This window comes from Oryctolagus cuniculus, chromosome 7, assembly GCF_051225735.1.
Source record: "Oryctolagus cuniculus isolate XC-2025 breed Fujian yellow rabbit chromosome 7, ASM5122573v1, whole genome shotgun sequence".
In the NCBI taxonomy this organism is placed as follows: Eukaryota; Metazoa; Chordata; class Mammalia; order Lagomorpha; family Leporidae; genus Oryctolagus; species Oryctolagus cuniculus.
Window position 1 is genome coordinate 46,756,110 of NC_142873.1, and position 27,925 is coordinate 46,784,034.

The window sequence follows — 27,925 nt, forward strand, 5'->3', positions numbered from 1 at the left end:
GGACCTGTCAACCGGAGCCAGATCTACCCCGGCACAGGAGCACCGGATTCGGCCGGAGCCAGGCGGGAAGGGCGCCCGCTAATCTACTCGCGAAGCCTGACCGACTTCAAGGTCGACGGCAGGACCCGGGCAGCTCCAGCCATCCTGCCCGGGCTTTGCAGCGGCCGGGTCGCAAAGTCTCCCGGAACTAAAGGGCTGAGGCCAGAAGCCTGCCGGAATGCGCCGTCCCTCCCACCCGGCGAGGCCCCGCCCTCGCCACGCCCTTCCCGCCCAGGCCCCGCCCCGCCCCGCCCCCCAGCAGCGTCCACCCGGAGGCTCGGGCGCGGCGGGAAGCGAGTTGACCTTTTCGAGCCTCCGGGGCAGGAGCTGCGCCCTGTCGGCCGCCGCTGGGAGCCATGCTGAGGAGCTGCGCCGCGCGCCTGCGCACCCTCGGGGCCGTGCCGGGACCCGCGCGGGTGAGTCGGGTGCGGCGCGGGCGTAGGGAACTCGGCGGGGCTCGGGCCGACAAGCGTGGGTGCCGGGTCCGAGTAGCGGCGTATCGCTTGCCTCTGCCGGCCCCGCGCGGCAGCAGTAGCGACAGCGGCTCTGAAGTGCTTCGATCCTGAGGGTCGAACGGGAAGAATCCGAACCGGGAGGGTGACTCGGCTTTGAGGCAACGTGCGGGATGCGGGATGCTTGGCTCCGGTCAGCACCGGTGCCGCTGAGGTGAAGAGAGTAGGGTCATCCCGGCATCTGAACGCGGGCAGCCTGGGCCGGAGCCGTGGCTAGCCTCACGGCCGGCCGAGCACCCCTTCCCATGGCCTCTGGCTGGTGTTGTTTCTGAGGATGACAGCCAGCTCGCGAAGCCGTGGGAGAATCTGCTTGTGAGGGAACCAGACCCTCTCTAAGCCATTTTTCTCACTGCCTGGTTAGAAGATCAAGCGAGGGGCCGGCGCTGTCGGGTAGTGGGTAAAGCTGCCACCTGCAGTGCCGGCATCCCATATGGACGCCGGTTCGAGTCCTGGCTGCTCCACTTCCGATCCAGCTCTCTGCTATGGCCTGGGAAAGGAGTGGAAGATGGCCCAAGCCCTTGGGTCACTGCTCCACTTCCGATACGGCTCCCTGTTAATGGCCTGGGAAAGCAGTGGAGGATGGCCCAAGCCCTTGGGCCCCTGCACCTGCGTGGGAGACCTGGAAGAAGCTCCTTTCCCAGTCCAGGTGGTTATGGCCATTTTGGGGAGTGAGCCAGCAGATGGAAGATCTGTCTCTCCCTCTCTCTCTCTGTGACTCTCAAATAAATAAAATATTTAATTAAAAAATATTTTTAAAGATTAAACGAGATAAGGGAAGGGAAGTTTATGGCGGTGCCTGGGGCCTAATGTTGAATAAATGTTACCTGTTCTTGTGTCTCTGCGGTTGCCTCATTGGGGTATTCAGTTAGTATTGGTTAAGCCTCAGCAGTGCTCGAGGTGTCGTTGGCTACTGGTGATAGACAGATGAGTGAGAAACAATGCTGTCTCCCAAAGGAGCTCACAGTCTACTTTGCCGCCACACGTCAAGCTGCAAAAGTAGTGTGCGGCCCGCATGGGAGACCAGGAGGAAGCACCTGGCTTCGGATTGGCACAGCACACTGGCCGTAGCGGCCATTTGGGGGGGTGAACCAATGGAAAAGGAAGACCTTCTCTCTCTCTCTCTCTCTCTCTCTCTCTCTCTCTTTAACTTTGCCTGTCCAAAAAAAAAAAAAAAAGTGATGTACAGACCATGCACTGTAATAAAACACCAAGGGAACACCGGCCAGAACAGCCCAGTTCTGTGCAGCAGCTGGAAGAGGACTTTACCAGTACGGTGTCTCTGAGCTATTGTGGCTTTCTTTTAAAAGATAATGAGCCTGGATTGGTCCCTAATCCTGTGCCATCTTGCCCATTGGAAAAGAGAACATCTTGAGCTAATCTTCTAACAACCAAGATGAATTCATTTCTTTTTAATTATATGCTGGGCCTTGTAATCTGTGTTGCCTGTTTAAGTGTTAGTATTTACAGGCTTCATTAGTCATGCTGTTTTGCTTAGTAACTTAATTTTTAGAAGGAGATATGTAAAAAAAAAAAAGCCATAATGCTTCTTAACAAGTCCCACTTTATAAAGATCAAGCAAGACCTTTCCTTTATTCACGGCAACAAAAGGAATGATTCTAACAACCCTCCTGGTATAGTCTGTGCTTTGAATTCACAAGTGCACTTACTTCAAATATCTCCTAGTTCTCAGCTCCTTGAAGTGAAGCTTTATTTTTGTTTCTCACAGTTACCATCTGGGATAACAAACTCAGTATGCTCTGAACTAAAATGAATACTTCCCCATTCTCCTCACCCACACACTCATGCTAACCTTAATCTTTCTTTCCCTTCTGTCCACCTCAAGCTTTGAACCCACACCTTTGCAGTCATCCAAGGCTCTTCTACTTTCTCTTCCCCAGTAGTCAGTAGTTTTCCATGTCTCTTGGTTCTAATGTCTTACATGTCTCTTAAAACTTTTCTTCTCATTCCTCTGAGCCTAGTTCAGGTTCTAAGTGTATCTGACCAGGACCTTGTCAGCAGCCTTTTAACTGATTTCACCACCATTGCTTCTTACATTTTAATTTGTTCTTTACAGTAGAAGGGCCTTTATAAAACTTATTTTCATGTTACTCCCTTCCTTTCTTCAGATTCCTTTGGGCTCCCCATAATGGAAAAAGACATTTCATCATACAATTCCACCTTCACGAGTCTTTAAAGACTCCCTTTCTTTAATTAGCTTCATCTTGAATAATAATATTTGTAAAATTACAAGAATGGTATACTCTTTATATGTCCTTTTGTAATCTTATATTAAAACATTTTTAAGGCCGGCGCCGCAGCTCACTAGGCTAATCCTCCACCTAGCGGCGCCGGCACACCGGGTTCTAGTCCCGGTCAGGGCGCTGGATTCTGTCCCGGTTGCCCCTCTTCCAGGCCAGCTCTCTGCTGTGGCCCGGGAGTGCAGTGGAGGATGGCCCAAGTGCTTGGGCCCTGCACCCCATGGGAGACCAGGAGAAGCACCTGGCTCCTGCCTTCGGATTAGCGTGGTGCGCCGGCCGCAGCGCACCGGCCGTGGCGGCCATTGGAGGGTGAACCAACGGCAAAAGGAAGACCTTTCTCTCTGTCTCTCTCTCTCTCAATATCCACTCTGCCTGTCAAAAAAAAAAAAAATTTTTTTTAAAGATTTATTTATTAGGGGCCATCATTATGGCATAGTGGGTAAAGCCACAGCCTGCCAAGCCTGCATCCCATATGAACACTGGTTGAAGTCCCTGTCACTCCACTTCCAATGTAGCTTCCCGCTAATGAGCCTGGGAAAGCAGTGGAGAATGGCTCAAGTGCTTGGGCCCCTGCCACACACATGGGAGACCTGGCAGAAGCTCTTTGCTCCTTGCTTTGGTCTAGCCCAGCCACAGCCATTCCAGCCATTTGGGAAGAAAGCCAGTAGATGGAAGATATCTCTCTCTTTTCTCTCTCTGTCTTTTCATCTCTCTGTGTAACTCTGACTTTCAAATAAATAAATCTTTAAAAAAAAGAGAACGTTTGTCTAACTACCGCCTATCTATCCTTGGACTGATGCTAAATTCTTATAAAAGAATTTTATAAATTATTAAAAAGATTTATTTGTTTACTTGAAAGGCAGAGTTACAAAGAGAGCTAGATCCTCAACCACTGGTTCACTCTCCAAATGGCCGCAATGACCAGGGCTAGGTCAATCCGAAACCAGGAGCCAAGAGCTTCTTCCAGGTCTCCCACATGGGTGCAGGGCCCAAGCCCTTGGGTCATCCTCCACTGTCTTCCCAGGTGCATTAGCAAGGAGTTGGATCCAAAAGGAGCATTCAGGATTTGAACCAGCACCCATATGGGTTCCCAGAGTCACAGACAGAGGCTTATCCCACTATGCCACGGCACCAGCTCCTATATAAAATATTTTAAAAGACATGTGTCTGGGGCCAGCACTGAGGCTTAGTGGGTAAAGCTATGGCCTAGGAAAACAATAGAGGATGGCCCAAGTCCTTGGGCCCCTGCACCCACGTGGGAGACCGGGAAGAAACTCCTGGCTCCTTGCTTTGGATCAGCTCAGCTCCAACCGTTGCGGCCATTTGGGGAGTGAACCAGCGAATGGAAGACCACCACCAATACCACCACTGCCCCCCACCCCGGTGTAACTCTGACTTTCAAATAAATAAATAAATCTTAAAAAAAAAAAAAAAGACATGTAGCTTTGTCCTTGTACCATATAAAGCCATCTTTTCATACTGGTCTTCAGAACCAGCGAGCTAGAAGATGAAATTTAAGTCCTGCCTTAGAGCCAGAGTCTCTGAGATGCAGTTTTTCTACTCCACCATTCATATCATGGTGTGCCTGGGAAAGCAGTGGAAGATGGCCCAAGTCCTTTGGCCCCTGCACCCACATGGGAGACCCAGAAGAAGCTCCTGGCCCAGCCCTGGCCATTGAGGCCATTTGAGGAGTGAACCAGAGGGTGGAAGACCTCTCTCTCTCTCTCTCTCTCTCTCTCTCTGTAATGCTGCCTTTCAAATAAATAAAGAAACCTTAAAAAAAAAAAAAAAAGAAATCATATTATTGTTTTGAAGTTTTCCCTAAGTCACTCCTGCACCTGGTCTACTTCTATTGTAGTATTTTTCACATCTGAGGCTATTAAAACTTAAGGCAGGAGTAGGTCTTCTCTCTTTGTCTCACTTGTCCCTGGCACAGAACCAGGGCAAATAGTAGGGCTCAAAAACGCTTCTTGGGGTCCGGCGCTGTAGCTCAGGGGGTTAACGCCCTGACCTGAAGTGCCAGCATCCCGTGTGGATGCCAGTTCTAGTCCTAGCTGCTCCTCTTCCGATCCAGCTCTCTGGTAAGGCCTGGGGAAGCAGTAGAAGATGGCCCAAATCCTTGGGCCCCTGCACCCACGTGGGAGACCCAGACAAAGCTCTTAGCTCCTGGCTTCAGATTGGCGCAGCTCCGGCCATTGCAGCCAATTGGGGAGTGAACCATCGGATGGAAGATCTCTCTGTTTCTGCCTCTCCTCTCTCTGTGTAACTCTGACTTTCAAATAAATAAACCTTTTTTTTTTTTGACAGGCAGAGTTAGACAGTGAGAGAGAGAGAGACAGAGAGAAAGATCTTCCTTTTCCGTTGGTTCACCCCCCAAATGGCCGCTACGGCTGGCACACTACAGCCAGTGCACTGCACTGATCCTATGGCAGGAGCCAGGTGCTTCCTCCTGGTCTCCCATGCGGGTGCAGGGCCCAAGCACTTATGCCATCTTCCACTGCCCTCCCGGGCCACAGCAAAGAGCTGGACTTGAAGAGGAGCAACTGGGACAGAACCGGAGTTCCAACCGGGACTAGAACCCGGGCTGTCAGCACCGAAGGCGGAGGATTAGCCAAGTGAGCCACAGTGCCAGCCTAAATAAATCTTTTTTTTTTTTTTTTTTTTTTTTTTTTTAAAGAAAGCTTGTTGGATGAATCCCACACTTTAAAAGAGAAAATCAGGTAAGGGAGTGCACAGTTGAGAGAATGATTCTAATTCCTACAAGTCCATAAAAAGATGCTGGAACTGATCTTGTCCCTCTCCTGTTTAAAATTCTTCAGAGGGCCCTGCAGTTATAATTCAAACCAGTTAGCTGAGTGTTGAGGTTTTTGCCTGCGTCTCTGCAGGCGTCTGTTCCTCCTCTTGCACTGTGACAGTGCCTCACTTTTATACCTCAACTTCATCACCCGTAGAATGGGGGTAATAATTAGTACCTACGTCATCCAGTTGTAATAAGGCCCCTCCAGACTTTCACACCACTTGCTTGTATACAGCGATCCTTTGCCTACAATACTCTTTCCAGCGGGCTAATTTCTTCTTGTCAATATCCAAGCAAGCCGGCACCGAGGCTCACTAGGCTAATCCTCCGCCTAGCGGCGCCGGCACACCGGGTTCTAGTCCCGGTCGGGGCGCCGGATTCTGTCCCGGTTGCCCCCCTTCCAGGCCAGCTCTCTGCTGTGGCCAGGAAGTGCAGTGGAGGATGGCCCAAGTGCTTGGGCCCTGCACCCCATGGGAGACCAGGAGAAGCACCTGGCTCCTGCCATCGGATCAGCGCGGTGCGCCGGCCACAGCGCACTGGCTGCGGCAGCCATTGGAGGGTGAACCAACGGCAAAAGGAAGACCTTTCTCTCTGTCTCTCTCTCTCACTGTCCACTCTGCCTATCAAAAAAAAAAAAAAAAATCCAAGCAAAGAACTTTCTCTGGACCCCCAGTCTGAGAGGATGTCCTTCATCTCACCTTAGTGCCAGCGCCTTACTCATCACCTGTGCTTGATTAAAGTTGGAAAGAAAGTAGATGTGGACTGAAAGCTGGCTCTGCCAGGAGATAGCTGAGTGACAGCAGGCAAATCCCTTACCCTCTCTCAATCTCCTGTTTCGCCCAAGGATGTTGGACCAGGTGATCCCTGCAGTTCCCTTCTGTTTAAAAGTAACAATCTTCTGAAGGAAAAAAAAAAAAAAAGGCAACCAGACAGTCATTGAAAACTGGGAGAATATATTATGAATGGGAATGCATCACCCACTATTCTTCTGTCTTTCAGAGGTCATTTTCTTCTGAGAAAGCCACTCAAAAGGACTATTCACTCCCTAACCCCAGCTGGACCAAGGACATAAGACTCCTTTATGACCAGTTCATGAAGAAATGTGAAGATGGCTCCTGGAAACGTTTGCCTTCATATAAATGTAAGTCTACTCAAAGGGTTCAAAACTTCAGGAACCTTTTTCTTGGTAGAAACAGCCATATTCCTTCAAAAAAATATTGGGACATCAGATATAAAACTCAGAACAGATTGAAGCACTCATTACTGCTTTAAGAGAGAAGGAAGACAGTGTGGGAGTTCTCTAGTCCCCAGTTTGATAGGCCAGGAATCTCAACTAATTCTACCGAGCATGTGAGAACATAAAGCCCATTGTCAAGAATAAGACTGCATCCACCCTGCTGTTCTTACCAGCACTAGCAGGAGTGAAGGGGTCCCAGAGAGCCTGCACCGTCCCACACCCTCGTCAGCTCCCTGTCCTGCACGTGTCATCACTAATCGCATTTTGTCCTTTATCTGAAATCTGGATCCATCACGCTGAGAAGCTCTAAACACTTGGGTCACCCTCGCATTTCCCAGATTCTAAACCCTTAAGGCAACCCACCCTCAACCCAATACACACACACACACACACAGCAGACCTGTCTTCCTGGGGAATTTTTTATTGATTTTTATTTTAATGAATACACTTTTTGTCTTTAGGCTTACAGAAAAATAAGCAGAGAAAACAGAGCTCCCATATACCTCCTGACATCTCCTGGCTTTAATTCCCCCTGTTGTTAACATCATACATTGCTGTGATATATTTGTAATATTGATGAAGCAATATTGATGTATTATTACTAACAAAAGTCCATGGTTTATATTAGAGTTCACTCTGTGTTATACACATATTTTCCATGGGTTTTAAGAAGTTTATGATGACATGTATCAATCATTATAGTATTATACTGTACTGTTTCACTACCCTAAAAATCCGGTAATGTACCTGTTCTTCCTTCCTTCCTCCCCAACCCCTGAAAAACTCTGTTTTCTTTATTGTATTCATATTCTGTCTTTTCTAGAATGTTATAGGAGTATAGTTGGGTCATTCAGTGTGGAGCCTTTTCAGATTAGCATCTTTTACCTAGTAATATCCATGTAGGATGCATTTATTTTTTCAGTAGCACTTACCACCATCTGGCGTACTCAGTGTTTTATTTACTCAGTAGTTTATCTCACTTTGGGAGTAGAAGCTCCACAAGGGCAGAGTTTTCTGTATGTTTTGTTTCCTAGTGCTCAGAATAGTATTTGGAATATACTAAGTGCCTTACAAACACTGGGAGTTAATACCCACCTTCACCTACCATTTTAGAAGATGCCATAATGATAATTAGGCTGTAAAATTAGAATTTTGTAATTAAAATCAAACCAAAAATTTGCAGCACCTACCATTATGAAAATGCAAAAGTATGCTAGTCTTTCAGATGCAGCACTCGAAAATGAGTCATCTCTCTTCTCCAAGGAATGTCCATTTTTTAGGGAGGAATCAATAGCTTCCATAAGATTCTCAAAGGAATTCATGACCTACTAGAACCTACTAATTTTTTTTTTAAGGTTTATTTATTTATTTGAAAGAGTTACAGAGAGAAAAAGAAAGAGAGATCTTCCATCTGCTGGTTCACTCCCCAGATGGCCACAATGGCCAGACAGGGCCAAGCCAAGGCCAGCAGTCAGGAGCTTCATCTGATTCTCCCACATGCGTGGCAGGGGCCCAGACATTTGGGCCATTTTCTGCTGCTTTTCCCAAGCCATTAGCAGGGAGCTGGATTGGTACAGAGCAGCCGGGACCCAAACTGGTGCCCACACGCGGTGGCAGAGTCACAGCTGGCAGCTTTACCTGCTGTGCCACAGTGCTGGCCCCAAGACACACTAATTTAAAGTTTTATAAGTACGGGCAATTATTGAAACAAATAAACAAAGTAAATCAAATGACTTTAAACAGAATCTGAGAACTGATATGGAAGATCATTTGGTGCAGGAATACCAAGGGACCATCAGAATCACTTCAGAGTTCTTAGTCTCCAGTACTTCTTCCTCATTTAGAATCACCGGCCTCTTCCTTTCATGAATGTTTACTGAGAACCTACTCTGTGGCAGGCATAGGCACCGGGATATAGCAGTGAGGAACACAAATCAAGTGTCCCCCAGTGTAGTGCTCACGGCCGGGCACTCTTCCTTACTGGGCTCAGTGCTGAAAAGAAGACGGCAGCCTTCTGTTGGGGAATGGAAGAAAGGTTGGGAACCACTACTGTTTCACGTTTTCCATGTCTCCTCTTGTTTTCTGCGTTAACTCTTTTTTTTTTTTTTTTTTAAGATTTATTTTATTTACATGAAAGGCAGAATTACAGAGAGAGAGGTCTTCCATCCACTTGTTCATTCCCCAAAATGGCCATAACAGCCAGGGCTGGGTCAAGCCAAAACCAGGGGCCAGGAGCTTCTTCCTCATCTCCCACATGGGTGCCAGGACCCAAGCGCTTGGGCCATCCTCCACTACTTTCCCAGGCGCATTAGCAAGGAATAGATCAGAAGTAGAGTAGCTGGGACTCAATCAGCACCCATATGTGATGCTGGCATCGCTGCAGGCCACGGCTTAATCCTCTGTGCCACAATGCCAACCCCTAGTGATTTCTTCTTTATACTGTATTGAGCTATAATCTCTTGTGACTTTTACCCATTATCTGTCTGTCTGTCTTTATTTTCTTATTTTAAAATATGTATTTATTTATTTGAAAAGCAGTATTACAGAGGGAGAGAAGGAGAGAGAGAGAGAGATCTTCCATCTGCTGGTTCACTCCCCAGATGGCCGCAAAGACTGAGACTGGGCCAGTTCAAAGCCAGGATCCAGGAACCAAGATCTTCTTCCTGGTCTCCCATGTGGGTACAGGGGCACAAGCCCCTAGGCCATCCTCTGCTGCTTTCCCAGACACATTAGCAGGGAGCTGGATTGAAGTGGAGCAGCCGAGACTAAAACCAGCACCCATATGGGATGCCAGTGCCACAGGCTGTGCCTTAACCAGCTATGCCACATGCTGGCCCCAGACCATTTTCTGTTGCTGTAATAAATTACAGCAAGAGACTTGGTAATTTATAAAGAATAGAGGTTTATGACTGTTTTGGCTCATGGTTCAGGAGACTGGGAAGTCCAGGAACACAATACTGACATCTCCTTAGCTTCTGGTGAGGGCCTTATACTGCTTTAACTTATGTTGGAAAGCATAAGGGGAAGTGAACATACAAAAAAGACAAGATACAAGAAGCTGCCTCACTTTTTTTTTTTTTTTTAAAGATTATCTATTTATTTGAAAGTCAGAGTTACACAGAGAGAGAAGGAGGTTTTCCATCCGCTGATTCACTCCCCAGATGGCCGCACTGGTCAGAGCTGTGCTAACCGAAGCCAGGAGCCAGCAGCTTCTTCTGGGTCTCCCACGCGGGTGCAGGGGCCCAAGGACTTGGGCCATCTTCCACTGCTTTCCCAGGCCATAGCAGAGAGCTGGAATAGAAGGGGAGCAGCCAGAACTCAAACCGGTACCCATATAGGATGCCAGCGCTACACGTAGCAGCTTTACCCGCTGCACCACAGCACCGCCCCCCTCTGTTCTTTTCGAGCATTGCTCCCTTAGGATTTCAGTCGCCTTACATTCCTGTTTGCTTTTTTGCAGGGCATGTTCTAGTCTGTTAGAACCCTTCTTAGTGCTTCCCAGAACTAAGTTTAAAACTCAAATTAAGATTTTTCCAGCAGGGGCCATGTCACATTGTCCACTTAAAATCAACTAATACCCTGTGTCTCTCTTGTGAACTGTTTGTCTCCTCTTTAGTGTCCTATGTGGCTGACTTACTGAGCCTAACTGAAGAACTTTTTGTATACAAGTATGTGCACCTAATGCATTCTTCACTTTATAAAAACCTTTCTGGGGCCCAGTGCTGTGGCGTAGTGGATAAAGCTGCCACCTGCAGTGCCGGCATCCCATATGGGCACTAGTTCTAGTCCTGGCTGCTTTGCTTCCAATCCAGCTCCCTGCTATGGCCTGGGAAAGCAGTAGAAGATGGCCCCAGTCCTTGGGCCCCTGCATCCGCATTGGAGACCCAGAAGCTGCTGGCTCCTGGCTTTGGAGCAGCGAAGCTCCAGCCATTGTGGCCATTTGGGGAGTGAACCAGCAGATGAAAGACCTTTTTTTTCTGTCTCTGCCTGTGCCTCTCTGTAACTCTGCCTTTCAAATAAATAAAAATCAATCTTAAAAAAAAAAAGAAACTTTCTGTTTTCTAACTTACAGCATGCAGTGTGTATTTATTCAGCAAATATCTGTGGAGCGTCTGTGCTCTGCCAAGCACTGTATTCGTGAAGTATACCTTAATACACAGATAGTCTCTGCTGTCATGGAGCTTATCCAGGTATTTCTGAGATACTTACTAGCTTTTAATCATCTAAACAGACCTTTAGGCAGAAGCCTGGGGAGTTAATGACCTTTGAAAAATGACCCAAATAGGTCCTTGGTTTCCCTAGTCTGCATATCTCCTTTCCTCTACATACATGTTCTTTCCTCTTGAGCCTCTGATTCTGCCTTCCCATTCTCAACTCAGCTGATCCTGCTTCTTATTTCACTAAGAACTCCCGAGCTCTTGCTACCTCCTGTGTCCTCCCTCTGCATCCGTGTCTGATGTTCTGTTTCTTTCCTGCTGTGAATGAACTGTACTCTTAGGGGAGGGCACGCCCTCCATTTGGGCACTGCATTTCATCCCCTTAGGTCCACACTGGACATCCCTCTCCGGCAGGTCTTTCTCATCAGCGTATAGACATGCTGCAGTATACTTCTCTCTTCCCAGTCTCTCTTGAAACCACTAATCAGACTCTGATTGCCACCACTCCATCAAAACTACTCTTGTCAAGGGCACCAGTGATTGTCAAGTTGCGAAACCTAATAACTTCTCAGCTTTTGGCACAGCTAGTACACTCCTTCCTCCTTAAACTTGACCTCTAGACCGTCACATTCTCCTTTTGGTTACCAATTTGGTGCCAATTCCTCTTCATCTACAAACTCTTAATGTAAGGATAGCCTTGTGTCTCAATCTTCAGTACCGTACTGGTTTCCTCTCTGTACTTCTTCGGTCACATTCAGTGTCATGGCTTCAGAGCCATTCAGAAGCCAACAGCTTCCTAATTTAATGGTCGAAATTTAGTTCAAATTTAGTTCAAATGGGTTCAAATTCTGGCTCCAACAAGTTAAAGCTCTGTGACCTTGAGCAAGTACTCTACGTTTCTGTATCTCAGTTTCCTCATAGTAAATACTTCAGTGCTGCTAAAGGAAGAAATGAAACAATGATAAAACTACTGTAACCAAAAGAAAATGATATAGAGTTCTTAAGTTTCTTTATAGAATCTCTGTTATATAGAGATGACTTATTGTATTTTATAAAATGAAAGGAAAAAATAATTTCTCTTTAAATTATTTCAATTATTAAATTACTTAAGATGTAATTTTGTAATTAAAAATGTAATTAATTTGTATTACTGATTCCATTCCATTCTGTTACCACAGTAAGTGTCCTTACTCAGTGCTAATGGCTACCCTAACAGCTATACCAAAATTTCTACACAGAAGCCACTGGTGACCCCAGTGCCAAATTCCATGAGCATTATTTGGCCCTTACTGTACTTATATTCTCATTCCTCTTTTTTTTTTTTAAAGAAAAAAAGGATTTATTTATTTATTTAAAAGGCAGAGTTACAGAGAGAGGCAGAGGCAGAGGGAGGGAGGGCGGGAGGGAGATCTTCCATCCACTGGTTCACTCCTGAGGTGACTACAACGAACAGAGCTGTGCTGATCTGAAGCCAGGAGCCAGGTCTCCCACGTGGATGCAGGGGCCCAAGGACTTGAGCCATCTTCTACTGCTTTCCCAGGCCACAGCAGAGAGCTGGATGGGGAGTGGAGCAACAGGAAATCGACCCGGTGACACTATGGGATGCCAGCACTGCAGACGGCAGCTTTACTTGCTACACCACAGTGCCAGCCCTCTCATTCTTGAAATGATTTTCTCTTGGCTTTCATAAGCCTTGCTAGGCCAGTCTTCCCACTCCCTTTCTGTCTGTTTCTTAAATGTCAGTATTTTCCAGGGTTTCATTCTCAAATATTCTGTTGTTTCCCCCATGCAGCCCCCACTTCCCTCTTAACTGAAACTTGGCCCTCTCAGAATCAAGAAGAGTTTAAACTGGGCTTTGCTACCAGTCCCTGCTTTCAAACATTTACTTCCCCTCTTCTTAGAAAACTCTCTGTTTGTGGCTTATATACTGTCTGATTTTATCACCTTCTTCTTCCCCTCTACCTGTCATCTACTCACCTCTCCCTTGGTGCGGTTTCAGCACCGATCGGTCTTCCCTGTACCCGACCCCAGCATCCACATGGTGGCGCCTCAGTTCCTGGTTTCCTCCTCACCCGTCAACTTCTCTTTCCCCCAGTCCCAGCCACACACATTCCCATGAGCATATTTTGCCTCATCTTCCCACAAAGTGCACAGCTTCCAAATCTGCATATTTAGATATGCTGTTTTCCAACCACAATCTTTTCCTTCCTGCTTGCTTGTTCGAAGACCCCTTGGGAACAGTTCTTGGATCTCATGAAGACCTTTAGCTCACTAAGTCCTTTGCTTTCTCATTGTCCACGTAGCCCTCGTCTATCCAGACTTTTTAAGGTCACTTACCTAGGAAAATCCTGCCCTGGAGGAACCTAACCATCTGCCATCTTCTCTTTATTTATTTATTTTTTTAATATTTATTTATTTTATTTGGAAGAGTTACAGAGAAAGAGAGAAGGAGAATCAGAAAAAGAGATCTTCCATCCATTGGTTCACCCCCCAAATGGCCACCACGGCTGAAGTTGGGCCAGACCAAAGCCAGGAACCAGAGCTTCTTTCGTGTCCCCCATGTGGGTGCAGGGGTCCAAGCCCTCGGTCTGTTTTCCACTGCTTTCTCAGGCACATTAACAGGGAGCTGGATTGGAAGTGGAGCAGCCAGGACTCAAAGCGATGCTAGCACCAACAGGCAGCAGCTTAACCCAATATGCCACAAGTAGGCCCCTGCCATCCGCTTTGCACAGGCCTCATGTCACTGAACATTACTAGAGAAATCAGTCATCCCACCTAGCAGTTAACTTGATTGTAATTTTATGGTGTTACAGAGTGCTTCTAACATCTCCTGCCTCCAGTCTTGCTCTCCTCAGAGTCCTCCGTCTGCCCAACTGTCAGAGTGATTCAAAATGGAGATCTGATCGTGGCCTCCCTCTGCTGCCTTCAGTGTTAGCCATGTCTTAAAAGACTAGTGCCTCTCAACCTGAACACGAAACAGCTTGTTAAGGGGCAGGCTCTGCTTCAGTAGGTCAAGGGTAGAGCATGAGATTGTGTGTTTCTTTTTCCTTTTTCAGGATTTATTTATTTGGGGCCAGTGTTGTGGCAGAGTGGGTTAAGCCTCTGCCTGTGAAGCTGGCATCCCATATGGACACTGATTCATGTCCCAGCTGCTTCCAATCCAACTCTGTGCTAATGGCCAGGGAAAAACAGCAGAAGATGGCCCAAGTGTTTGGGCCCCTGCTACTAGAGACCCGGATTGAAGCTCTTGGCTCCTAATTTCAGTCTGGCCCAGCCCTGGCCATTGTGGACATCTGGGGAGTGAACCAGCAGATGGAAGCTGTCTCTCTCTCTCTCTGTGTCTCTCCCTCTCTAACATAGATTTTCAAATAAATAAATAAATAATTTTTTAAATACATTATAAATCTTTTTTTAAAATACATTAATTTATTTGAAAGGCAGAATAATGGGGGCAAGAGAAGATTTTCCATGAGCTGATTCACTCTCCAAATGGCCGCAATGACCAGGACTGATCCAGGCCAAAGCCAGGAGCCCAGGCTCCATCCAGGTCTCCCACGTGGGTGGCAGGAGCCCAAGCACTTGGGCCACATTCCAATGCCTTCCCAGGGAGCTAGATAGGAAACTCACTACCATTGTTATTTTTATCATTTTTATGAGATAACATCAAAGTTTAATAATCCAGACCAGAAATTTTGAACTCCTAAGTAAAAAATTAGAAGGATTTGATGTTTATCTTATCCTGATGTCAGAGCTGGAAGAGATCTTAGAGGTTTATGTCCTCATTATATAGAAAATTATATGGGACAAAAGAGCAACCGCACTAGTATTATGCAGGACACGTATGAAGTATTCTGTTTTTTTTTTTTTTTTTTTTTTTTTAAGATTTATTTACTTACTTATTTGAGAGGCAAAATGACAGAGAGGTCTCCCATCTGCTGGTTTACTTCCCAAATAGCTGCAACAGCCAGGGCTGAGCCAGGTCAAAACAAGGAGCCAGGAACTCCATCCAGGTCTCCTATGCAGGTGGCAAAGACTCAAGCACTTGAGCCATATTCCACTACTTTCCCAGGTGCATTAGGAGGGAGCTAGATCAGAAGTGGATCAGCAGGGACTCAAACCAGTGCCTATATGTGATGCTGATGTTGCAGGTTGCAGCTTAACCCACTGTGCCACAATGCCAACTCCTTATGTTTCTTTTTTTTTTTTTTAGATTTATTTATTTACATAAAAAGCAGAGTTACAGAGAGACAGGAGCAGAGGTAGAGGCAGAGAGACAGAGGTCTTCCATCCACAGGTTCACTCCCCAGATGGCCATAACGGCTGGAGCTGCACCTATATGGGGTACCAATGCCACAGGCAGAGGATTAGGCCACTGAGTTATGGTGCCTACCTCTGTTTCTTCTTAAAGTCTCATTAAAACTCACTAACTTGATTTCATGAACCCTAATTGTTCTCTTGGTTTGGGTCACAATCACACTGAATATTGGGCTGAACTGGACCTGTTTCTGATTCAGTGTAAATAATAGGTAAAATTCGCGTCTGCCAGGAAAACCTTTTCCTTGCTATTACATTCATTTTCTTTAAATCCCATTTATTCCAGGAAGGGTTTCTGTCTATACCTTATCATTTTATTATGTTAGCATTATAGACTATATTTTCTGATATCTACATATGGGTAAGAACTTTGGATTTCATATATGTTTATCCCCAGTTAGGTTGTTAATTCTGCAAGGGCAAAGATCCTGTATACTGTTTCTTTGAGATGCTCCCATTCCTTTGCATTTTGTACGCAGTTGACATTTTGATCAATGTTCCATTGACATCTGATTTGTGCAGAGTATAGGTGTTTAACTCTGTCAAGGCGTTTCTGTCATACCTGTTTCCCATGTGCCCATCCACCTCATTTCCCTGCAGATACAAAGTTTGTGGAAGAACAAACGCCAAAGGCTCAGATCTTCACAAGAAGCCTTGAGGAAGGCCTGGGCTTCGAATATGTGATGTTCCATAATGAAGCTGAGAAAAGAGTAGTTTGTGTTTTCCAAGGAGGTCCTCATCTGCAAGGAAACCATGGGTAAGAATCATAGCCTGGGAGTGTGACTCCCCAAGCACACCTGTGTAGCCGTGGACCACAGTGAGGGCACTGAAATGATAATGTAGTTATACGTCTACCTACTGACATGGAAAGATGTTTCCAATGTGTTATGAAAAGACATGGGGCAGTAACGTATATTTTGAAGGCATATCAATAACATGTTAATGGTGGTTTGTCAGTAACTAGATGACAGTATTATGGGTCTTCCTTTTTTCCATCCTTTTTTATACTTAGCTGAATTTCCTAAATTTTTGAACAATGCATATGTGTAGTCTGTTTAATAAAAATATAATAAGGGTGGGCATTGTGGCACTCCCATAGTGGAACGTCAGTTCAAGTCCCAGCTACTCTATTTCCAATCCAGCTTCCTGCTGATGCACCTGGGAAGGCAGCAGATGTCCCAAGTACTTGGGTCCCAGCTTAGGAAACTTACATGGAGTTCTGAGCTCCTGGCTTTGGTCTGTTCCAGCCTTGGCTATTGTGAGCATTTGGAGAGTGAAACAAGAGATGGAAGATTCTCTGTCCCTCTAATTTTGCCTTTCAAATGAATAAATAAATCTCTTTTAAAAATAAAAACATAATAAACTTTTTTTTAAAAGATTACATTTTGGCTTTTGCATGCTTATAATCTGATTACTATTAAGTTCTGATTTTATTACACATATTTAAGACTATTATGCTATAAAGTTGGGGACATGGGAATTATTTGACATGAAATACTCTGAAAATTGATTAAGTGGCCTTTCTATAATTAAATTGTATGTAGATATTTGAATAACCTCTCCCTTTCAAGAGGTTCATTGTTTCAGAACTGTAAACATTTCTCTTCTCTTGTTGTAACTAGATACGTTCATGGAGGTGCCATTGCAACCATGATTGATATTACAGCTGGTACATGTGCAGTTTTAACTGGAGGATATGCCATGACTGCCAATCTAAACATCAATTTTAGAAGGTAAACTCACAGTAATTTTGTACTTTTCTTTAGGGATCATAAGTCAGATTCCTCAGCAGCAAATCTTAGACAAATTTGAGGAGACTTCAAAAAGTTCATTGGAAAATTGCCTGGATTTTTTTTTGCACCCAAATAAACTTTTCTTTCAATTTTGATTTTCTACACACTTTTTGAAGTGCCCTCATATTCCTATGCAATTGAATATTCAGGAATTGGGGCGAGTGCTGTGGTGTAGTAGGTTAAGCCTCCATTTGCAGTGCCAGCATTCCATATGGGCATGGGTTCAAGTCCTGGCTGTTCCACTTCAATCCAGCTCCCTGCTAATGGCCTGGGTAAGCAGTAGAAGATGGCCCAAATCCTTGGGCTCCTGCACTCATGGGGGAGACCCAGAAGAAGCTCCTGGCTTCTGACTCCTGGCTTCGGATCAGCCCAGGTCCAGCCTTTGCAGCCATTTGGGAAGTGAGCCAACAGATGGAAGACTGTTTTCTATATGTCTGTTTTCTATGTGTGTGTATCTCTCTCTCTGTTTCTTACACTTTCTCTTAAATAAATGAATCTTTTTTTTTTTTTAATAAAAGAATATTAAGGAAGTGCACTTAGAAGAAACTAGCAAGAAAGTAGAAGAAGCAAGACAAGGAAGGCTTGCAGCCAACCAAGGTTGAATTCTCAAAGTCCCAGAAAAGGTAGCTTCAGCCTGATCATAGAGAAAGGAGTAAGATTCAGGAATTGTCTTTACCTCAGGCAAGAGAGCTGGGTCTTCATATACTTGTACATATCAGTCACAGGATAAGGGCCTTTCTGGGGACCATAATTTCCCAGGCACTTATAAGACTTTCTGAGTTTGAGCAAAGCACGCCATAGAAAACCCCTTCCCCCCCAAAAAAAAAAATTGGAAAAAATGGTTCCAGCAGCATTTGATTAGCCAGCTGAAAGGTTCAGTGTCTCCATCTCTGTAACCCATTCATGAGAAATCAGGCAGGAAGTTCTGGATTAGACCTCTTCGTGCAATGTGGCAGGCAGGAAAAGCTGGAAGACATTCCATCTTCAAAACTAGTAGCTCCCATAGCATGTATCTAAAGGAAAAAAATGATGAAATCATAAAAAGAGAAAGCAACAAGTTTGCCATGGAACCTCATAGAACTTTTAGAAATCAAAGTGTAATTGTTCAAAAACAGGAACATTTCCATGAGTGTTAAAGGTCTGTTTAAACACAAGAAATATGGAGCTGAAGACATTACCCTCATTCCCTGTCAAAAAAAAAAAAAAAAAAAAAAAGCCGGCGCTGCAGCTCAGTAGGCTAATCCTCCGCCTTGCGGCGCCAGCACACCGAGTTCTAGTCCCGGTCGGGGCACCGGCTTCTGTCCCGGTTGCCCCTCTTCCAGGCCAGCTCTCTGCTGTGGCCAGGGAGTGCAGTGGAGGATGGCCCAAGTGCTTGGGCCCTGCACCCCATGGGAGACCAGGAGAAGCACCTGGCTCCTGCCATCGGATCAACACAGTGCGCCGGCTGCAACGCGCCTGCCGCGGCGGCCATTGGAGGGTGAACCAACGGCAAAGGAAGACCTTTCTCTCTGTCTCTCTCTCTCACTGTCCACTCTGCCTGTCCAAAAAAAAAAAAGAAAAGAAAAAAAAGAAATTACCCTCATAGAAGCTAGGCTGGTAAAGCTGCAAACCTTTGCTGTCCATCTATTTAGAAACTGAGGAGCTGTGGAATGGTATTTCTTTCTCTCGTTTTCCTGCTCTAATTATTCCATCTTGTGGGTATACAGAGGTTTCACTGCTGCCTGAATGGCGCGAGCATGAAGGAGTTAAATGTGAGTTCTCGTGAATGGATGGGTGGATGACACTGAAGTTATCCGCCAAGTATTACTCTACCACAAAGATTTAAAGCAAACCTTTAAAAGCTACACTCCTTAGTTTTCTTCAAGAGAAAAGGAAAAATTGGGCAATCCTTAGGCTAATTTTTTTGTTTGCTTTTTCGAATTTAGGTGGCTTTTCTGTTTTTCTTTTCTAGAAGCTCAGATCATTTAACAGTCTGGTGACACTGAAACTTTACTTTCTAGTCACTGGGTTTCACATTCTGGAAGCTTTTCCCTCTGAAATGCACAATTAAATCCTATCCTGTGTTTTTACTGGAAATTCAGTTGATACTTTTGAGTTCTCATTACTTTTATGATCTCACAGCAAAATCAATCTCCAAATCGCTTCTACAAGTTATTTCTCTTTATTCAGTAGTTCCTCCAACAGATGCATCTCCTCAGTGATGGTGATGGTGGTGAAAACACTAAGTTAGTCTCCAGCACCACTGTCTCAGTGTGCATTGAGCTCTATCCCGGGAAGATATGGATTTACCCACCTCACCTAAGTCATGTGACAAGCGTAACAAGCTCAAATGCAAATGGGAAGCAGGACTTTCAGTCAGACTGGTGTGGATTTGAATCTCACATTGCAGCATATTAGTATCACATAAATCTAATTAGATTATCTGGCAAAACTGGATGAAGATAAATTATCTAAAGCCTATTGTCTGTGCCCACCAAGCTAATTTGTGCCAAAATATTAGTTACATTTAAAAATTATACTGTATAAACATAATTGCTTTATTATTCTCTATTTCCTGAGATCCTTTCTCTTAGCTTCTCTACTAGTCAAGGGCTTTCTGTTGTGAAGGATAGAATGCTTAACTCACGTAGCTTAAGCGAAAAAGGAAACACTGGCCAGTGTGATGGGGAAATCAGATAATGCTGGGTACAGATGTTCAAGGCTGCCATTAGGAATCTCTGCCGTGCTGATAACTTCCTCTCCATCTAGAGAATTCCTAGTGGTACTGCAGAGGCATGACGTGCATTTCTATACTCTACCTCCTATTTCTGCTAACTGAAACCTCACCTTCAGGTGTTACCCTTTTCATTATGGTGCTGTACCTCCAGGTTTCCCAAAGGTGACTGTAACCACTATTCTTAGGTTAAAATTAATTAACTAAAGTTAAGGATTCCATTTCTCATTCACAGTAGCTGTTTTTCCAATGCAGAATGCCCACATGTGGCTACCATCTTGGACAGACAGCTCAGATAAGGTATATTTATATCACGCTGAAAGTTCTGTTGGATAGCTCTGGCTTGGAACAGCAAACTGTTACCAGCAATTTGTTATTATTAGATGCCTTTCCAATGACAGTTCTCTAAAGGGGATTGGACAAAGGAAATGAGACTGTCTCACGTTTTTACTTCTCTGAAGGATTTCAGCTCCTTTTAGACTTCCTCTGAATCTCCACAAAGAATCATCTCTGAATCCCTGGTGATCTCTTTGAACCAGGTCCAGAATGGCAACCTAGGATTGTATGCCCAGAGCAGTGAGGCATGGGAAGAGGAGCATGAGAGCTCACAGTGTTGGAGCCCTTAAGGCAGTCTAATTGCTAACCTAAGACTAGTGGTTACAGTCACCTTTGGGAAACCTGTGCTAATTGCTATCAGATATCATAAATTTCCACCCTTGGCCGTGTACTTGATCATCTATCAATGTTATGTTATCCTGACAAAATGTTATTTTTCCTTTTTTTTTTTTATTTCTACAGACCTATCCCCCTTTGTTCTGTTGTTGTGATAAACAGCCAAATTGATAAAATTGAAGGAAGGAAATATTTTATTTCCTGTGATATTCGCAGTGTTGATGAGAAGACGCTTTACTCAGAGGCCACGAGTAAGAAGCCACCACTCTCTCTCTTTTTGATTTGGGTTGCATTAGAGTTTTGTTTGTGTTTGGTTTGGGGTTTTGTTTTGTTTTGTTTTGCTTTGCTTTGCTTTGGTTTATAATTCACACATGCCCAGAAATTCTCAAATCCCTGTCACCCACAAGAACAAGTTAAAGGTATTTTTATGCAAGGGTACTTCAAAAAGTTCATGAATAAATGGGATTAAAAGATAAGTTTATCTTGATGCAAAAAAATTTTGAAACCTATATATAGTTTTTCATAATACTCATTTCCATGAACACTTTGAAGACCCCTTGTACATTTCTGGTAAAAGTGTACTTGCCAAAATCTACTGAAATTACAAAGTTCTATACCCTTTAGCCAGTTTATCCCATGGATGTACTAACAGGTGCATAATGAAAGTGTCACTATAGAGTTCCAATAATTGTGTTTCAATATTATTTGGAAAAAAAAAGATTGTCAAAATGTAGGTACCTATGAATAGAAGAATGGGTAAAAAACTAGTATGTGCGTAAACTATATTGGGTATGAAATGGAATGAAAAATATTGTGTTGCCATGAATAAGAAGAGGGAACTTTGATATGGAGCTCTCATTAAGCTATGAATGGACTGCAAGATGAATGACAGTAAATAGAGAATGTTATCATTAGTATAGAAAAAATAAAGAAGCTCACCCCATTCTCTTTCCATTTTCTTCCTCTTTTCCTTTCATCCTTACTTCCTTCCTAAGTAACTTTTTCCAAAAGCCATTAGGTAGAATCAGGTGGGTAGGCCCAGTGATGAGGAGAGGTGACTACAGTGGCTCAGCAGAGTCAGCCTGAGTGGAGTGAGGAAGGTGTCTCCCAGAGGAGTGGCCAATCGCAGGGTGTCCCATGCAGAGTGGCCTGGGCGTCAGAGTCCACACAGGTAGAGGGTTCAGCATGTTAGGGCTGGCAGCAGTGGCAGGAGCCACATTTACACTGTTGGAGAAGGGAGTTGCAGATGTTAGGCAGGAACTGGATACGTTGGACATATATGTTTTGTTCAAGATTTATTTATTTATTTGAAAGGCATAGTTACAGAGAGAGGGAGAGACAGAGATCTTCTGTCCCCTATTTCATTCCCCAAAGGGCCACAATGACTGTAGCTGGGCAGGCCAAAGCCAGGAACCTGGAACTCCATCCTGGTTTCCCATGTGGATGGCTGAGGCTCAAGCGCTTAGGCCATCTTCTGCAACGTTCCGAGGTGCATTAGCAGGGAGGTGAATTGAGTTACAGAGAGAGAGAGGAGGGAGAGATAGATATCTTCCATGCATGAGTTCACTCCCCAGATAACTACAGTAGCCAGGGCTGGGCCAGGCTGAAGGCAGGAGCCAGGAGCTTCATCCAGGTTTCCCACGTGGGTGGCAGAGGCCCAAACATTTGCCATCTTCAGCTGCTTTACCCAGGCCATTAGCAGGGAGCTGAATCCGAAGTGGAGCAGCCAGGACACAAACTGGTGTATATACGGGATGCTGGAGTCACAGGCTGTGGCTTTACCTGCTATGCCACAACACTGACCCCAGGACCAAACTCCTTGAGCCATCACCGCCACCTCCCAGGATCTGTAGTACCAGGAAGCTGGAGCCAAGAGCCAACGCCAGAAATTGAACCCATGCAATCAGATGAGGGCATTCACCCAGCTAGGTGAAATACTGACTCTAGTATATTTATCTTTAAAATTTAATGGCAAGAGGCTGGTGCCGTGGTGCACCCGGTTAATCCTCTGCCTGCAGTGCCGGCATCCCATATGGGCTTTGGTTCTAGTCCCGGTTGCTCCTCTTCCAGTCCAGCTCTCTGCTATGGCCTAGGATAGCAGTAGAAGATGGCCCAAGTGCTTGGGCCCCTGCACCTGCATAGGAGACCTGGAAGAAGCACCTGGCTCCTGGCTTCGGATCAGCACAGCTCTGGCCGTTGCGGCCATTTAGGGAGTGAACCAACAGAAGGAAGACCTTTCTCTCTGTCTGCAACTCTATCTGTCAAATAAATAAATAAAATCTTTAAAAAAAAATTAATGGCAAATACCCTGGGACCTACCATCAAATAAAAACTAGAATCTTTTTTGTTAAGATTTATTTACTTATTTGAAAGAGTTACACAGAGAGAGAAAGAGAGGCAGGGGCCAGCTCTGTGGCACAGTAGGTTAATCCTCTGCCTGCAGTACCTGCATCCCATATGGGTGCCGGTTCAAGTCCTGGCTACTCCACTTCTGATCCAGCTCTCTGCTATGGCCTGGGAAAGCAGTAGAAGATGGCCCAAGTCCTTGGACCCCTGCACCCATGTGGGAGACCGGAAAGAAGTGCCTGGCTCCTAGCTTCAGATCAGCACAGCTTCGGCCATTGCAGCCAATGGGGGAGTGAACCAATGGAAAGAAGACCTTTCTTTCTGTCTCTTCCTCTCACTGTCTGTAATTCTACCTCTCACATAAATAGATAAATAAAATCTTTTTTTTAAAAAAATGGCTGGAACTGGGCTGATCCAAAGCCAGGAGCCAGAAGCTTTTTCCAGGTCTCCCACGTGGGTACAGGGGCCCAGGGAGTTGGTTCCATCTTTTACTGCTTTCCCAGACCATAGAAGAGAGCTAGATAGGAAGTGGGGCAGCCAGGACTCAAACTGGCGCCCATATGGGATGCTGGCCCTCAGGCAGCAGCTTTACCCAATACACCGCAGCGCCAGTCCCATAAAATCTTAAAAAAAAAAAAAAAAAAAAAAAAAAAAGGAGGAGGAGGAGGAGAGGCAGAGGCAGAAAGAGAGAGGTCTTCCATCTGCTGGTTCACTCCCCAGTTGGAGTTGGCCACAACAGCCAGAGCTGCACAGATCCAAAGCCAGGAACCAGGAGCTTCTTCCAGGTCTTCCACATGGGTGCAGGGCCCCAAGGACTTGGGCCATCTTTCACTGCTTTCCCAGGCCATAGCAGAGAGCTGGATCGGAAGTGGTGCAGCTGGGACTCAAACCGGTGCCCATATGGGATGCCGGCTCCGCAGGTGGCAGCTTTACCTGCTACACTACAGCACCAGCCCCAAAACTAGAATCTTAAAAATATTTTATTCCTGCCTAGTTATTATTCACATCCCAACTACCTCCTTAGAGGTAACCATTTTGTGGAGGGATTCTTTTAAGATTTTTTTTAAAAGGCAGAGTTACAAAGAGAGAGAAACAGAGGTGTGGGAGGATTTTTAGATTTATTTACTTATTTGGAAAGCAGAGTGACAGAGAGGGAAAGATAGAGATCCACAGAGAGAGAGATTATAAGAGATCTTCCAACAGGCTCACTCTCCAAATATCAGGGCTGGGCCAGGCAGAAAACAGTAGGTAGGAACTCCATCTGGGTATCCCACGTGGTAGGGCCCCAAGTACTTGGGCCGTCATCCACTGCCTTCCTGGGTGCATTAGCAGGAAGCTGGATCAGATGCAGCGTTCCAGTATGGGATGCCGCTGTCCCGAGTGGCAGCTTAACCTGCTGCAGCACAACTCTGGCCCTGTGTTTTGGATTCTCTTGTGCCTTTTCATTTTCAGTTTTTGTCTTACCAAGAATCTAAGTATGTATAGGGAACACATTGTTTAGTTTCTTTTTTAGCTTTGTAGAAAAGAGATACAGATGCTTTTCTGGGGCTTCATTTTTCACTCACTTTATGTGACTCAAGTGCATCCATGCTGCTGGCTGTGTAGTTTGCTCATTTATACTTTTGCGTAATGCTGCTTGTGTGACAATACCACAGTCAGTGTAACTGTTCTTCATACAACAGGCCTCTCACTGCTGTGAATGGGCTGCGTGAACATCCTTGTTCATGTCTCTCGGTGGTACACATGGGTGAGAGCTTGACATATTCTTAGGAGCAGAGTTTCTAGGCTGCAGGATATGTGAGCGTCAACTTTAAAGAAGGATGTCCAGTGGGGTCAGAGCTGTGGTGCAGCAGGTAAAGCCGCCGCCTGCGGTGCTGGCATCCCATCTGGGTGCCAATTCGAGTCACAGCCGCTCCACTTCAAATCCAGCTCTCTGCTATGGTCTGGGAAAGCAGCAGAGGACGGCCCCAGTCCTGGGGCCCCTACATCCACGTAGGAGACGGGGAAGAAGCTCGAGGCTCCTGGCTTTGGATTGGCCCAGCTCTGGCCATCACGGCTGGAGTGAACCAGCAGATGGAAGACATCTCTCTCTCTCTCTCTCTCTCTCTCTCTCTCTCTCTCTGCCTCTGTAACTCTTTCAAATAAATAAATAAATAAATCTTTAAAAAAAAGAAGTATGTCCAAATATTTTCTAAAACTGTACCAAATTCCACTCCCATCAGCAAGATACAAGAGTCTTTGATCCCTGACTTCTCTTGCAATTAGTAAAATCAAGCTTTTTTCTTTCCCCTATGAAATGGTATCTCAGTGTGGTCTTGATTTACATTTCCCTGATAACCTGTCAGATTGAATACTTCTTTGCATGTTTACTGTCTACATTTATTTTGCATTGTGTGAAATTCCAGTTTGTTCAGCTTTTTCTACTTCTCATTTTCTTACTGATTTATAGAAGTTCTTTCTGCATCCTATATTAGACTAATCCTTTTGCTAGATGTATAAGTTGCACATATTTCCTGCCAGTGCAGCTTGTTTTTTAAGGTCTCTTTTATGAATAAAATTTTTAATGTTAATACAGTTACATTTGTTAGATATTTTTCCCTCTGTGGTTAATGCTTTTTGTGTCTTGTTTAAGAAATTCATTTTTCCCTTAAATACCTGCTGTTGCAGGAATGAAGAATAAAAGGAACAGGAAGGATATCATGAATAATTTGAATCCATTCCTGACTGTAGTAATTTTAGTATCACAAAGGTACCAGATGACTTGGTTGTCATTTTACTCCTTTTCCTTTCCCTGCTATCTCTAATGGAAGTGCTAATTAATGAACCATGAAATGGCCAAGAAGTAGAGGATCTGGTTGCCTGGTCCTGGTCTCCTCCCCTAGGGGGAGTAATACACTATTGTGACAGTCAAGCACTGATTCTTAATGTGGCCGGAACAAGAGTGGGAAGACAGACTGAAGGTACAGATATGAAGTTAAAGCCCCTTGTGTACTTGGAGCGCTCCACCAGACTGAGCCCGCTGACTCATGATCTTCCATTATTTTGTTTGCTTAGGCTTATTTATAAAGCTGGATCCTAACAAAGCCTGAAATAAAAGATCTTCTGGTGGGGGCTGGCATTGTGGCATAGAAGGTAGAGCTGCTGCCTGCAGTGTCAGCATCCTATATGGGCACCGATTCGAGTCCTGGCTGCTCCACTTCCAACCCAGCTCCCTGCTATGGCCTGGGAAAGCAGCAGAAGATGGCCCAGGTCCTGGGCCTTTGCACCCACATATGAGACACAGAAGAAGCTCCCGGATCCTGGCTGCAGATCGGCCCAGCTCTGTCTGTTGCAGCCATTTGGAGAGTGAACCAGCGGATGGAAGACCTCTCTCTGCCTCTGCCTCTGCCTCTGCCTCTCTCTGTAACTCTGCCTTTCAAATAAATAAATCTTTTTTTAAAAAAATCTTCTTGGTGAATTCCACACTTTTGTGCATCAGGCCTTCCCTCTTCCAGATGAGACCGATGCCCCCACTCCTGCCTGCTCACCCTCTGATGAACCCCCAGGAGGAAGCCTGCCAACACTGGCCTTCCTGAACAGTCTTCTGAATATGACAGGAGGAGCTCACTTTCCACCAGAAAGACTGCTGAGATGTGTGCGAGCTCCTCGAAGCTGTGCAAGAGGGACATCTGCCCCACCGCAGACTGAAGAAAGGATTGTATTGAAACTTTTACTGAAAATTTGGAAATGCTAGAAAACCAAGTGAAGGAGCAAATACATGGGAGTGCAGCGGGTATGTACATATGCACACACGTTGAAAGCTACAAAGCTGGCTTTGGTTATCTGAACAAACCTTTTTGGCCAGAGTAGGAAACAGTTCCTATAGACGTGGATACCTCAAGTCTGTTCTCTGGGTTTCTAGGAATTAAACTATTGCCATTTGGGACTGTAGCAGGTAAAGCTGCCGCCTGCAGTGCCGGCATCCCATGTGGGTGCCAGTTCTGTCACCGGATCAAAAAGCCGTGGAAGCCATGGGTTCTGTCTTCAAGCAATAAAGAGTTCAGGCATGAGACAGAGAGCGAAGTGATAAGGCTTTACTGGGAATAGGGACAGAGAGACAGTGCCCAGTCACTCGGACTGGGGGAAAACAAGGTTACATGGTTGACTGGAGAGCATGCCCAGAATGCACCTGGGCAGGGCGGCTCAGCAGAGAGGTGAGCAGCAGACTGTTTGGACTCCCTAGGTTTTTAAGGGAGTCTGTTTACCTACCTCCTCCTCTCCTCCAGGACAAAGGATGGCTAAGTCCTAGTGGAAGGGTTTATTGGGTGAAAATTAGAAAATTCCTCCCCAGATTTGCTGGGCCTGGGCAAAAGGGTTACCATTAGGGCATCTATGAAGGTTTTATTGCCCCATGTTATCAGGTCAGGTAACCTCTTTGGTCCTGAGGAGAGAGAATTCCTGGGAGCTTTCCTTGGAGAAGGGCTGGGACCACCTGGGAGGTTATCAGGGTCTGGGCAGGACTTTGAAGTACAAAAATGCTGGGCTTCTGGAGCTTCCGCAGTAGGTGCTGATCTTCAGGCCTGTCTCACACACACATAGGGTAAATTTCTGACTTCCCACCTAACAGTTCAAATCCAGTCCTTGGGCCCCTGCCCCCATGTGGGAGACCCGGAAGAAGCTCTAGTTTCTGGCACAGCTCCGGCCTTTGCAGCTAACTGGGGAGTGAACTAGCGGATGGAAGACCTCTGTCTCTCTGCCTCTCCTTCTCTCTGTGTAACTCTGACTTTCAGATAAATCTTTAAAAAAAAAAAAAAAAAAAAAAAAAGCTGTCATTCGCCATTCTTAACATAGGCTGTGCTGTCCTATCTCCCCACCTATATAGTCTCTCATCAGTGGAAGTGCTCCGTAACAAAGTACCCTACACAGGATGGCTTACACCAACAACAACTCCATAATTCTGGAAGCCAGATCAAAATCAAGGACTTAACAAGGCTGTGCTCCCTCTGAAGGTGCTGGAGGAGGATCTGTTCCATTCTCTCCCAGCTAGGATAGCCACAGGCAAGCTTTGGTTTGTAGATAATATCTCCGCAATCTTGCATCTTGTGTGA

At 45.4% G+C, this 27,925-nt stretch overlaps 1 protein-coding gene across 3 annotated transcripts; it reads left to right on the plus strand.

The window, feature by feature from the left end:
* THEM4 (thioesterase superfamily member 4) lies at positions 1–26,282 on the plus strand. Of its 3 annotated transcripts, XR_016210612.1 has the most exons (7): positions 268–455; positions 6,606–6,747; positions 15,915–16,071; positions 16,937–17,047; positions 20,619–20,743; positions 25,649–25,798; positions 25,893–26,282. XR_016210612.1 is itself a non-coding variant. In XM_008264434.5 (6 exons), the coding sequence occupies exons 1-6, from the start codon at positions 396–398 to the stop codon at positions 25,925–25,927; spliced, it is 630 nt and encodes a 209-aa protein (XP_008262656.1). In that variant the 5' UTR covers positions 1–395; the 3' UTR covers positions 25,928–26,282. The 3 variants fall into 3 exon arrangements, 2 of the variants coding, with proteins under 2 accessions (XP_008262656.1, XP_089156059.1); XM_008264434.5 differs by lacking the exon at positions 25,649–25,798 and having other exon boundaries at positions 1–455; XM_089299933.1 differs by lacking the exons at positions 20,619–20,743; positions 25,649–25,798.
* Positions 26,283–27,925: the final 1,643 nt, after the last annotated feature.

What these genes read in the sequence shown, in the direction of transcription:
- THEM4 (XM_008264434.5), top strand. Translation starts at nt 396, where the DNA reads ATGCTGAGGAGCTGCGCCGCGCGCCTGCGCACCCTCGGGGCCGTGCCG. An exon ending in CCGTGCCGGGACCCGCGCGG is followed by an intron (nt 456 to 6,605) that starts GTGAGTCGGGTG and finishes TCTGTCTTTCAG; the next exon opens with AGGTCATTTTCTTCTGAGAA. An exon ending in ACGTTTGCCTTCATATAAAT is followed by an intron (nt 6,748 to 15,914) that starts GTAAGTCTACTC and finishes ATTTCCCTGCAG; the next exon opens with ATACAAAGTTTGTGGAAGAA.